The sequence below is a fragment of the Antedon mediterranea genome, chromosome 10, assembly GCF_964355755.1.
Source record: "Antedon mediterranea chromosome 10, ecAntMedi1.1, whole genome shotgun sequence".
Lineage (NCBI taxonomy): Eukaryota > Metazoa > Echinodermata > Crinoidea > Comatulida > Antedonidae > Antedon > Antedon mediterranea.
The window spans coordinates 21,899,986-21,914,556 of record NC_092679.1 but is presented as its reverse complement, the minus strand read 5'-3'; the positions used below and the strand labels follow the sequence as shown (position 1 = coordinate 21,914,556).

Genomic DNA, 14,571 nt, shown 5'->3' with positions numbered 1-14,571 from the left:
TGTTGATTCAAGTTGAGAAGCATTTCAGGGCTGGATCAGAAATGATCCAACACACAAATGCCTATTGGAAAATAAGCCATACTTAGGTATGGTGAGTGGCGTAATGCTGGAAGCAAAGGCCCCTGGCTTAGCACTCCAATGCTGGGTATTTGCATTGGATTGCTCAAGCTCTGGTGCCCCTGGTTTAGCACTCCTTGGAGGCCTCCAACACTGTAGTTGCATTGGACTGCTCATACTCCGGGACCCCTTAAGCTTGGTTCCCACTAGAACGTAACGCAAGGACGTAAACGCAACGCAAGCATTTTAACCAAATGACAAGCGAAGTTGTAGACAGTTAGCAATCACAAGCGAATAAGCCATCGCTTGTGATTGGTCAATTCACTTGCGTTTCGTTACGTCCTTGTGTTGCGTCGCTAGTGGGAACCACGCTTTAAGATCTGGGGCCCCTGGGTTTAGCCAGTGAGCAATCACATCTGTCGCTACTGGCTATGGTTCCACTACATAGTCAGTGGTGAACGCAGGAAGCAAAGGACCCAGGCTTAGCACTCCTAAGAGGCCCTCCAACATTAGACTGCTCATACTCTGGGCCCTGGTTTTAGCCAGCGAGCGTTCATAGCTGTCGATCCTGGCTATGATGTATTTAGTGGTTCTACTACGCTCTAAAGGTAGAATTTAATCCAGTGCCTAGTACTGAAAACCAAAGCTGGTGTAATCTATCTTTTTGCTTAAGTCAAGATAGTTAAGTGTGCTTAAGTGAAAACTGAAGCTACTTCATTTGTCAAACCAGTTCTTTAATTTATAAAAATGAATAATCTGATTAAAGTCACCAAAATACACATATAATTTATTTATCAAAATTAATTAATAATTTATAACAATTACATTCGATATAGTCGATATATAGTCACCAAATTAATCTATAAAAATCTCTATAAAAGTTAATATTTGTAATTTATATACAGACAATTAGATTACAACATGCACCCAACACCTGAAACAGCATTATATTGTAGCTGAACAATATGAATCTTGTCAAAATGATTCTACTGTCAGTTACTGCAGTAACTACATTTGATTACTGCAATAACATACAATTATAATTTATTTTATTTGATTTTATTCATTTAATTATCAGAATTGATTAACACAAGATCAGCCAATTCTGGCTTATGAGTGAATAACAGTATGCACAGGTAAAAACATCAAAGGTACAACCACTGTTTTATGTATATTTTTTCATAACATAAACTTGTAAAAAAGATGGTCAACCATTATTCGGTTGCCATACACATCCTGGTGTAGAGATTATAGATAATACCTTTATTATAATAACATTATTATATCCTAACAATAAAGTACTATTCTATAAAATACTCATAATATAAATAATATATAATATTCATAGAAAGCCATTTGAGCATAAAGTATTAGATCTCAATCAATCAATCAATTTATTTGGAAATTGCACCTTTACATCGGTGGCACACACAAGAAGTGGTGCATCCATATTGAACACAATTAACATAAAAAGACGGATACGGATACTTAAGCTAATTTGAATTTGAATTAAATCATAAATAAATGATGTGAATATGAGAAAACAATATGCAACAAACTGGAAGTATAAATAAACCAACGTACATGAGCAGGCATACCATACTTAATGCTTTAAAGCCTAGCTTATAACTTCTTTCAAAGGCCTGGATTCTATTCGTTCTCTAAGAGTTTGTCATTCAAATATTCTATTCATCCTTTAAAAATTGTATTATATATTCTTAAAACATAGAGATTATATACTTCCTGAACAATTTGGCAGATTTTATTATAACCAGTAAAAATATTTTTCCATAAAAATAACACCTCAATATGAGTATATAACAGAGTATTATTTAAACTGAATACTTTTAAAAACATTTCAAACCATTTACTTCCTAAGCGTAATGCCTCAACAAATGGTCATCATCAACAATAACTTATTCAGTTACCATTACTGAAGTGTGATTACAACTTGAATACCACCAAAACAAGTGTGAAGTACCATATAGCATGATCAATATTCTTTGTTGTTTTGTATACACACAGTAGGCATGTTGTAAAGCTCTGTCTATACTACCAAACTTTATGTGACAACAAATTGTGCCCATATTATGGACATGATGACGTCATATCAATACCATATTTAGGTATATCAATACTATATTTGGGCACATCACAATTTTGTTGTCAAACTAGTTTGATAGTGTAGACAGAGCTTAAATTTGGAGAAAGGCATCAAGGTGCTGAAGAAATAAGATAGACCATGCTTAAATAAGGGTAAAAAACTTAAACTAACTGTTTATATCATTTTGGCTTGCTAATTAATTAAATACTGTACTTAACCATGGGTAAATAAAGTTATGTAATTTATTTTTCTATTAAAACCTAAATTTTAAATTTGTACATAAAATATAACAAAATTGAATAATTTAGTGCGAAATATACACCATATATGCCTGAGTGTAGTCCAAGTAGGCCCGGGTATGACATTTTACAAAAATGGGATTATACTCGGATTGCCTTAAGAATGGAATTTACAAAGTCTTATGTCCAAATTTAGCCTAAATAGGGGTTGGATATACTCGAGCATGGAACTATTACTGCTCGGTCATAATATACAGTATAGTAGTATTATTATGGTATAGAAATCCCACTTTAAATCAAAAAGTGTATCCTAAATATAATTGTGGGCCACAATTGGAGGACAATATACCATTAATTGAAAATTAAGCAACAAAAATGTCATTGTTTTAATCGTGCCCCGTACAGTAGTCTTTACATAACCCATGGATCAGGTGTTGTAGGATCCTTGGATGCTTACATAACCCATGGATCAGGTGTTGTAGGATCCTTGGATGCTTACATAACCCATGGATCAGGTGTTGTAGGATCCTTGGACGCTGGCCGTTTGATACGATTGAATGGTCCACTTTGTGGATTCATTATAAAATCCCAAACCACAGCTGCAAACGAGTCATGTGACGGTAAGTCATCATAATATTCAGGTGCAATTTTTCTAATCTGAAAGAAAGAACATTGATTTTATGGCCTATAATATATTTTATTTCCGATGCGTCTTTTATAGGAGTGAATAGAGGGAAGGGTATGTAATGTTTAAACATATTCTCCTTGTTTGTTTCACACATAAGTGTTCATGAATAGGAGTGTCCCATTAATAGATATGTCCTATTAATAGGTGTGTCCCATTAATAAAGATGTCCCATTAATAGGTGTTCCATTAAAAGAGGTGTCCCATTAATAGAGATGTCCTATTAATAGAGATGTCCTATTAATAGGTATGTTCCATTAATAGGTGTGTCTCATTAATACGTGTGTTCCAATTATAGAGATGTCCTATTAATAGGTATGTCCCATTAATAGGTATGTCCCATTAATAGGTGTGTCCCATTAATAGGTATGTCCCATTAATACTGTAGTAGGTGTGTCCCATTGAGATGTAATATTAATAGGTGTGTCCCATTAATAGAGATGTCCTATTAATAGTGTCTCATTAATAGAGATGTCCCATTAATAGAGGTGTCCCATTAATAGAGGTGTCCCATTATTAGAGTTGTCCCAAAGCAGGGTTTTACTGTAGTACACTATTATGTCATTCGTTTAAAATTTATAAAAAAATTTATATATCCAGACTCGATATACAAAAAAAAGAAAATGTCTTACCAGAGGTAATTTCGGTCCTGGTATGTTGGGAAAATCATGGTGTTCCATGTGGTAGCCTACATTGAATGCAATGTAGTTGTAGGGACCATAATAAGAATATGTTTCTTCATCATTACCAGCATATAAATAGTGTTCAGAAATAAAATGACCAGCCAATGGGTGTATCCCCATACAGAGTACAGTTCCGAAAAACAGATAAGCCAATGCTTTCCAGTTCATAAAATAAATTATTGCAATATCAAATATAAGCTGCACCAATAAATTATAAAACTCCATTTTACAAGGCACTTTCGGACGCTTTAAAAACGGTCGAATTGCATAAAATCCTGGTTGCAGAATCATCCATATCATTTTTGTGAAGCGATTACGAAAAAGTACGCCTTCCAAATCTGATGGTATATCTGGATCAAGTTTATCCTCACCCTGGTAACGGTGATGATCGTGATGATAACGACGGAATGATATAGAGATGGGGACACCAATGACGCAGTTGCCTAGGAAACCAATCAATCGATTCCGCAATGGTCTGCTGTGCCCAAACGGTAGGTTATGCCCCGTTTCGTGGAGTGCAAGAGTCATTGAATGGTTGACAACGCCGCCGAAGCAGTAACCGACAATCAAAACCGTCAACCAAGATTCATCCTGTATTAGGTAACACGTTATTACCTGGGTTATCACCATAGCAACCATAATCATTGCCATGTTGTTGTCATGGCCCATTAATTTTTTAATTTCAGGATATTTTTCTGAAGAAAAAGTAAATAAAATTGGATATTTAATATGTTCTGTGGAAACTCATTGGACAAAATTTTAAAAAATAAAATGACATACCACATATATAGTATTAAAACCAAAACCTTTATTAATTGTACTTTATATACACACGATGATATGCGGTGAGAATATTTGGAACTTATATAAAGCTACAGTGGCTAATGATCTCTATACTTTGACCTAAATTTGATTTTATGACTTTCACAAGACAAGTTTGGGTTTGATTGATGAGATTATGATAAGACTAATTATAGATATTTCATAATACAGGGGGTCAGATAAGAAATTGGTCAATATGTAAATTATATTAAAAATGTTATTTTAAGAGTTCTAACAACTTGTAATAAAAAAGTTCTTTTCCAAATCGCTGTTAAGTTAGGCATCATATTGCCAATGGTATCGAAAACCACATGTTAAAACTATTGACCAATCACAATGCAAGATGGATATGTGGTGCTGGCCATCATCAAGCATAAAAAGGGAAATAACATGCCTGGTTTAATTTCATGATAAACTATGTAGGCCTAGTTATTAGTAGGAGCAAATACAGGCTAGCTCTTTTCTATGGAATGTATGTATGGGTAGGGGGAAGTTGATTTTAAAATTTGTATTAACAGTTAATTATTAATAAGACTAAACTGTGATGAAAAGAAAATTATATCATCGACCGGTTTAAAATGTATGACAAGTCCGACGTCACGTACTCCGTATTTCTAATCTTGCAATGCAAAAACAAACACAAAATCCACGTTCGTCACCACCGCATGTTTGCTTGCGTTATCAATAGAGTGTGGTAAGATAGTAAATATCGATCTTTTCAATGGTGAAAGAAAGCATGAATGCAATGCCATATGGATTTTCTTGTACTAAATCTCTAAACTAAATTTCTAAATCTTTAAAATGCAACAATAAAGCGCGAAGTTGTCTTGTTTTTCTTTATTTAAAAGGCTAGGCCTACAACATTCCTCCTAAATAGTTAATTGATTGTACCTCAGTGGATTCGTATCAGGTTACCAAATCCAGAGATCCCGCTCCATTCATAACGGCCTAGTAATATTAATAAGTAAACAACAATCTAGGACAACTTACTCAGCATTTCTTTTCGGCGTGAAAAATGCGGTTCTTCGGTGTAAGTCCATTCGAATGAATCTCTTGAAACCGTACCAACAACCCCTCCCATTATACTTTTTATTTTCCAAGGCGTAAATAAACTATTCACCATGATGTCTTTGGGTCTTCACTTCGGTTCAGAACGCGCGTGGTTTACTTACTTACCACCAGTCCAAAGGTCGTCTGCTCATGGTTGGTTGCTATCTGGATACGCGCACTCCACTCAAAGTAAAGTGGGCGTGGTTTATCGATCAAGACGTAACTTGATTGGTGGTTTCTTATTGTTTTTTTTATAACCACGTGTACTGTGTGGACGTACGTTCCCATTGTAAATTTACAAACTTTAAAAAAATATTAATGTTTTTTTCTGAAATGTGTTGAACCATTTTATTCTTCGTTATCATCAGTGATAAATATTATATACAAAATAATTAATCACTGGTCAACATAGGAGTACAGTGGAGTTCATTTCATTTCATTTATTTATTTGACCAACAAAACATAATATACAATGTACAAAGATGAATTGGTCAGGGACTGCTAAAGTAATACGATTACTGTAACTACAAGAGTCAGCAGTCCCATGATCTTAACTAAAATAATTATATAATTTTATAAACAAATAAAGTATAAAGCTGTGAGTATACAGAAAAAACAAAACAGATATGATATACAAAAAAATTTGAATAAAAAATAATTAAAGATAATTATCAAGAAGGAAAGAGTCAATAGATGATAAAAGATGAGGAAAAGATTCAGTAACAGGTAATTGGCGTAATGAGGAAGGTAACCGAGACCAAAGTTTAGGGAAGCGGTTTATAGAATTACGAAGGGCCAGTGTTCGAGAAAAGAGATGATTAAAAGTGAGGTCTTCAGTATGTCTAGGATTGATAGTGAGATTCTGGATGACAGAAGAGCAGTCAGTAAAGCCATAAAGACATTTAAAAATAAAGTGAAAAAGGATTTTGTTGCGACGGTTTTCAAGAGACATGAGGTTAAAAGAATTTAACCTGGTAAGGTATGGTATCTCTCCTCTTTTACATTTTAGAACTCTTCTTGTAAAATTTTGTTGGATGCGCTCTATGCGGATTGACTGGGACTTGGTTTGAGGCAACCAAGCAGGAAGTCCATAGTCAAGAATTGGTAAAATTAAAGATTTAAAAAGAGACAGTAAAGCAGGTTTTGAAGCATTATTAGCAACACTAAAAATAAGCCCCGACATTCTGTTTGCCTTAGAAACAACATTATTTATATGTTCATTCCAGGATAATTTGTTGTCGAGAGTAAGACCAAGATATTTGTGTGAGGAGACAGTGAGAAGAGGTTGACCATTATAGAAGTAAGTGTGAGACATATATATTTTCTTCCGAGTAACTTGCATCACTTTTGTCTTCTTTGGGTTAAATGACATAGAATTTGCAGATGCCCACTGGTGAATGGAATGAAGATCAGATTGAAGAATTGTAGAGTCGGTATCTGAATGAATGGGTCTATAAATGAGAAGATCATCAGCAAAGAGTACAGGAGTAGGCCTACAATATTCCCAATACACTCTGAGAACAGGCACACTTAATGAAAAACACTGAAAACATTAATTGATCAATCAATATATTTTAACAACCATAAAACAAAACTCTTATTCCAATAATTCATCATCAGGCTCCAATTAAATATACAACTGATTTTTACAATAGATATCGAATGGGCCATCACAGACAAACGCTTCCATGAAGGTATAGGAATATTGTGAAAGTAATAAGTAAATACCTATATCATATCATGGGTAATATCATTTTTGTTTCTAATTATTGAATAATACAATTACAATACTGTAGAAAAATGTTACTATATAATAAAACAAGGATATAAGTACCTTACTTTTTACACATCTTTGTAATAGAATAAATAATGCATAGAAATAAATTTTACATAAATTCACAAAAAAAAAAACAACTTAAGAATAGTAATACTGTAATATATACTGTAATAATCCTAAAATCAAATTCGGAGAATATTTGTATATTTTAATATTAAGGCCAAATAAAAATTGTTTAGACCAAGCCAGGACTGTTAATACTATTATCTATTATGATAATAATTAGCTAAATTGTTCATGTATTGCCATGACGATAATAGTCTAAAGTCCAGTCAATATTACACACCTTAGAACACTTGAATAAACAATTCTTTCAATTGATATCATTTCTGAACATTGTAACAATTTTTTTGGGATAAATATACATCAGGAAATGCAAACAAATTGTAGGACTAGTGATAAATTGAAAATATAACATATTTTTGTGACCAGCTTAAAATGAGTACAAGGCCTATAAAGTATGCAGTTATGCATAAAAGAAGACGATTAAAGCTGATTTTCCACTAGGCGAATTTGTTCGCGCGAATCGAAAACGTCATGCTCTGCGCATGCGTATTCGAGTTTCTGTCTGTCATACTCCCTTCTGCGACGAATTCTAGTTCCTTGATTTTTCGCTGCAGCGAAATTTACTAGTTCGAATTGTTTCTACTTTTTGCGAAGCGAAATATTGCGCAACCAATCAGAGCTCAGGAAATGAGTTATGACGCTTTCATGTGCAGTCATGCGAATCGAAATGCTCAGCAACCACGCGAGGAACATGAACGTTGCAGCTATTCGCTCATGTAGTGGAAAGAGAGTAGGCGATTTTTTTCTCTTCGAAACGTTTGATTCGCGCGAACAAATTCGCCTAGTGGAAAATAGGCTTTAGCTTGGTTCCCACTACAACGTAACGCAAGAACGTAAATGCAACGCAAGCGTTTTAACCAATGACAAGCAAAGTTATAGACAGTTAGCAATCACAAGAAAATAAGCCATCGCTAGTGATTGGTCAATTCACTTGCGTTGCATTACGTCGCTAGTGGGAACCACGCTTAAGCGCAACGTAAGCTTAAGCTTGGTTCCCACTAGAACGTAAACGCAAGCGTTTTAACCAATGACAAGCGAAGTTATAGACAGATAGCAATCACAAGCGAATAAGCCATCGCTTGTGATTGGTCAATTCACTTGCGTTGCGTCCTTGTGTTGCGTCGCTAGTGGGAACCACGCTTTAGAAAATAGCTGATATGAACACATAGTACTGTATAAATACATTTATTTGTTACAGTATAGCAGCTAACAGGAGCCTGGTATATACTGTGTACTTACAAATTTATTGTTTAGAATCTAGCATGCCTCTGATGTCATTGGTTTATATTCTATCTGATAAAAACTAAATATAGTGGCATTGTATAACCAACAAAAAGCAAGAAATAAGTCTCTAGTATTGTAATGGTATTCTAATGGAATTAATAAACCATAAAATGTTTGTAATCTCTTCTTCCTCGGTCACATTTGCCTAAACAGAAAAAGAAGAGATTACCTTCCTAAATGTACTTAACCTAACCAGCTAAATAATTTGACTATGATGACATGGTTGTTCAGACTAGAGTGACCTGTTTTCGGGAAATATTCGGTTTTCAGATTTTACATAAGAATTTGGGATATTAGTTTGAAGTCATCAAGAATTTGGGAGAGTTGTACCCATGCTTGTGTGTTTCTAGGGTATAGTGGTGAACACAGTAACCCACCGTCCATAAAAATAATATGAGGGAGGATGGTATTATTAGTCATGTGGTACTTGGTAATACTGTACAAGCTCATATCAGTTCATTTCAACTGGTATTTCAACAAACTTCCCAGTTAAGTACAATAGTGAATGAATTAGTATGGCTAAAGTAAACAGACTAAACAAATTTACTTTAGCCAAATATAGCAGTTATGTAGTTGATTGGTTAAGTAAATATTGCAAAATCGTTCTACTATTCCTTCATTTTTCATTGAACACCAATACTTTAAGCCTCCAAATGTCATATTCTAAACTAATATTGCCTTAATACTATAAATAACTGTATTTAAGCTAAATTATATTAAAAGTAAATGTTGTGTGTCTGCAGCATAACATTAAGGTAGTACAGGAAGAACTTGCAAAATCAAGAAAAAAGCAACAGCACCACCTAGAGTCTACTTATAAACATCATGCCACATGGTAACTACAGAGGGCAGTATATACATTTTTTGTTCAGAGTAAAAATACAAAATCATCTCTAAGTAGTAAAATAAAAATGTAGACCTTTTTAATATTTATAGATCATTTTTTTAAATATGAGCTCAATATAATAAGCAAATAATGGTAGGCCTAGGATTAAAGTTTATATACTGTACTTTGAATCCTAGAATTTAATTATTACATTTACATCACTAAAATTCTCAAAGAAACGTTGTGATTGGCCTACAATGCATTTTTTGTTTTTGTGGCTCATCAGCGACTCTTCGAGTCATCTACTGAGGCTAAACAAACTAATACTGGAGTGTAAACAAGACTAGTATGCATTCACAAGGGATTGAAACTAGTAGCAGAGAGAATACTTTGTCAACAAGGCAGTGGTTCATCATGGATTGATCTATTTGTATAGACAACAGAATACAGTCAGATCGGACTAATAAATACTAGTAATTGTTGTGTTATATGTGATATCAAATCAGCCTTGTTTAAAGCTGCTTTCACATCACACCCGGATTCGGTCCGGTGCTGAGAAAAATATTGTGGAAAATGGGTTCAGTGGCAAAGCATAGCATTGTTCACACCAAATTCGTACAATATAAATCCGTACGTTATTCAAGCTCTGAATTAGTAGCAATGGATCAAGTAGCCATTTGTTTCTGAAATTGTACGATTTATTTCTTTCATCCAATCAGCATTGAGCATGAATGACATCACTTGACAACCAAATTCATTCTCGGTGTGAAAGCACGCGTGCGCAACGCTCACAATATTTTTCTCAGGGCGCGGGACTGAATCCTGGTGCAATGTGAAAGTAGCTTTAGCCTTGCCTTAGTTAAACTACCACCTAGTTCTCCACATTCCATATTAAATGCATATGTGTTCATAAACAAATAGTAAACATTGTGATGTTACCCAATTATTGCTCAACGTATCCAAGGATCAGGTAGACTTGGGTCGCGCGCGTCGGGTCGTCTGATACGGTTGAATGGTCCATTTTCAGGGTTCATAATGAAGTCCCAAACAACAGCCGTGAACGATTCATGACACTTCTGGTCTTCGTAGAATTCTGGTGCGATTTTACGAACCTGAAAAATATGAAGTTATAAATATAACATAGGATTTTAAGGGACGTTACTGTAAGGCCGACATGAACTCAACTGGGTTATGACATCAGCCCAATCTAAAGTAGTTTTAGCAATCAGTTTCATGGTGACAGAAGCGCCCTCATACTTTTCAGTTGACACGAGCGTTCTTGTTATCTGTTGACTTAAGCATACCTTAAAATGTGTCACTAATTCAATGACAAATAAAATATTATTTGTTTTATTTTATAGTTATTAAATTATACTAAGTTTACTATTAGACAGAATACATGTTCCTTTTGTTTCGGCTCAATGTTAAATTGTTTACCCTCCATAAAGGAAAGTTTGCTATAAGCATACTCTAGCATGAAATAAGACTTACCAGTGGTAGATTCTTGCCCGGTATATTTGGGAAATCGTGATGCTCAACGTGATATCCAACATTGAAAGCTAGGTAATTGTACGCCCCTTCATACGAATACGTCTCATAATCTCCAACAGCTACGTAATGTTCTGAAATAAAGTGTCCCGCCATCGGGTGAAGTCCTAAACTTATAAAAGTACAAAGCAATAAATATGCCAACGATTTATAACTTGTGAAATACACAAGGCATACATTGAATATTAACTGTACCGTGAGATTATAATATTCTAAACGTCCGGGAACTTTTGGTCGTAAAAAAAATGGACGTAGAGTGTAAAACAACGGTTGGAAAAACATCCATATCATTTTCGTGATTCTATTATGAAATAGTACGCCCTCTGCATGAGTTGGTATATCCGGATCCATATGTTCCTGCCCTTGATAACGATGGTGGTCATGATGGTAGCGCCGAAACGAAACCGACATTGGTACACCGAGTATGGTGTTACCGATGAAACCTATCAGACGATTCCGCATCGGATGACCGTGGCCATACGTCAGGTTATGTCCGGTTTCGTGAATGGCAAGTGTCATAGAGTGATTGACTACGCCTCCGAAGCAGTATGCTACTATTAGTATGGTCAACCATGACTGGTCTTGGAGTAGGTAACTGGTCAAGACCTGGGTCAATACCATAACAACCATGGTAGAAGCTGTGTTGTCATCATGACCCATCAACTTCTTAACTTCCGGATATTTTTCTGAAAAAATTTAAATGTAAAATTGAATAGTATCAATTAAATATTTAGTCAGTATTATCAGATTATATTTATCTGGGCACAAAATTTACTATAACAAACTACTCATTTTTGTTTCCAAATTTTCAAAAGCAAGCAAAAATGTCACACTTCTAGTTTATGCTTTTGATTGTACAGTACTTGTAAAAAAGACTGTAAATTCAATTTTTAAGGAATTAAATACCAGACTTTATAGAAAACCAGACATATTAGGCCAGCCCAAAGGTATCTGGTATTGGGAGAGTTGACAATATGCGCAGAGAAAAAAAAAGAGTTAATTTCGAGCCCTGATTAGTCAATTTAAACATTTCCTATTTTAACAAAAATAATAATTTTTAACAAGAACCATAGTATTTGGATGATTAAGGACCAATCCAATCAGAGAGAGTGGTACTGATACTGTACACATTTATAAGCTTAATCCTTCATTTAATCTTCCCAGCCAGGCATACATTCAGACCAATGTTAATCTTTCTATTAAATCAAACCTTTTGTAGAAGATGGTGCATGATTTACAATTACCTAAATCAAATCGGTTTTGATAATACCTATTTGTAGATTGAAGGTCACCCTAAAAGTCATTCAGTTCACTTCATTTGTGATTAAAAACTAAACAATTGAACTTTAGATGGACATATACAAAGCATAGCCAATATAACTTCCGCTAGCAAAGCTTTTATGGGACATTTTATTGGCAAATAATAATCATAGACATTTTCAAGATTATAGTTCAGACTTTGCAGGTGTTATTATTGACTAAACAAATTTGTATGTGTAGCATACATCTATGTTTTTTAGAGAGAAATTAGACAAAGGGTTTTCAGAACACAAAAGAAGTCTTACTCTAGTCTTCAGCCTTGTTTACACTATCAAACTCTATGTGACAAAAAGTGTGATGTGCCCATATATGGACATGATGTCATATCACTATCATATTTGGGCACAACACTTTTTTTTTCAAAATAGTTTGAGAGTGTAGACATAGCTCTCCTATTTTTGCAATTAGTGTAGGTCATCCAATTTTGTTTGTCTCATATTTTAAAATTGTATATCTTCTCTGCCATATTTTATTGTCATGCGTGTTTGATATGTTAGTATACCGTTTGTTGCGATTGTCAATGCTGTTTTTAAAGGACCCCATTGGAATTAAATTAAGATTTTTCTAATTCTAAAGATGGTTTCTAATTTAATGCATTTGCTTGTAAATATTTAGTTTTCATTTCATTGTCTTATTTTAGGAACAAATTTGGACGTTATTTACCTATGTAATCATGCTATCAATAAAATGACAGTAGCATGTTTCCTTATTTAGTTATCTAGACAATAATATCAGCACAAGATTATAAAAAAACAATCAACAAAGCAAAGCAAATATGAACAGGCTTTTGTATTGTTTGCATTGCTGTCAACAAGGTAGTTAGTCTTATTATCTGTCTGTACAAACAAGTAATACTAAGAAAGTTAACAAAAACAGTCTTCTTGTTGAAGGATCTAGGCCTACCTTGGAAATTCTGAATTTAGTGGAATCTATAAATAAATTTTAATTGTAATTTTGAAGGATAGGCCTAGGTTTACCTAAAAGCCTCTACTAACTAGGCCTATTTCTATAGATAGGCCTATTCCATTGCTTTATTATTTATTTGAATTGTCATAATTATAGGCCTCTAGGCCTATTAATACCCAACATAATTTTAACATAAAACAAAATTGAATAGGCCCATATATTCGTACATAAACTTACCTTTATTATGATGGTTAGATACTGTATGTAGCCTAGGCCCTAACAATAGAATAGCCCCTCTCCCCTTTCCTTCATTTAAATATTATAAATTAAAAGTAAATCAAAAACCATCATCCTACTAGGCCTATATATAGGCTAGCCTAGGCCTTAGTACGTAGGCTGTATATAGCCTAGGCCTAACTATCCTCTATTTCGTTTCCATGATCTAGCCTAATAGCCGGCCGCCCTACTACTACTAGGCCTAGCCTATAGACTCTACGTGTGAACAGCTCACTCAGAATTTTCCATCACCCTGATGATTATAATATAAATAGGCTAGGCCTAGGCTTACACTCTACAGTAAGTACTCACTAAGTATTGCTTTGCGTCTTGAAACATGTGGTTCTTCTGTATAAACCCACTCAAAATCATCTCTAGATACAGTACCTCCCATTTCTTATCAGATAGTTGTCTGACCTACCCTACTAGCTAGTAAAAATAGACCTGTCTTTTTTGAGATACGATACCGGTTTGCGATTTTATTCCGATTTCCTCGGATTTTTCACACACGTACACATGCGATGCGACTGGTTGCTACTGATTGGTCAAAACTAGACATCAGCTGATGGTGTCACTGGTCACGTGTCAACAAAACGGTCACGCATCGTTTAACGTCGGTAAATAGCTCTCTCAACGTTGACTAGGGGAATTCCCCTCTACGGCCGAATATGACAGCATTGATCCGAGATACCATATCTATAATATAGATGGAAACAGTACGGTCTGCAGATTGGATATATATATATAATTATATATTCAAGTTGAACATGAATGGAATAATCTGGCCTACAGGACAAACAATTATTTATTTAATATTTCTATAATATCTGTAGAATTTTTTTTCTAAAGCAATAATAATACTGTATAA

At 34.4% G+C, this 14,571-nt stretch overlaps 2 protein-coding genes across 2 annotated transcripts; both read right to left on the bottom strand.

Annotated features, from left to right (window-relative positions):
- Positions 1–828: 828 nt before the first annotated feature.
- Positions 829–5,799, bottom strand: LOC140061005 (sphingolipid delta(4)-desaturase DES1-like). The gene is made up of 3 exons (XM_072107392.1): positions 5,581–5,799; positions 3,718–4,463; positions 829–3,057 (listed from the first exon to the last, which is right to left on the bottom strand). Exons 1-3 carry the CDS (start codon positions 5,711–5,713, stop codon positions 2,896–2,898), a joined length of 1,041 nt encoding a protein of 346 aa, XP_071963493.1. The 5' UTR covers positions 5,714–5,799; the 3' UTR covers positions 829–2,895.
- Positions 5,800–7,192: 1,393 nt separating this feature from the next.
- Positions 7,193–14,475, bottom strand: LOC140060406 (sphingolipid delta(4)-desaturase DES1-like). Its single transcript, XM_072106594.1, has 3 exons — positions 14,016–14,475; positions 11,145–11,887; positions 7,193–10,765 (listed from the first exon to the last, which is right to left on the bottom strand). Exons 1-3 carry the CDS (start codon positions 14,095–14,097, stop codon positions 10,604–10,606), a joined length of 987 nt encoding a protein of 328 aa, XP_071962695.1. The 5' UTR covers positions 14,098–14,475; the 3' UTR covers positions 7,193–10,603.
- Positions 14,476–14,571: the final 96 nt, after the last annotated feature.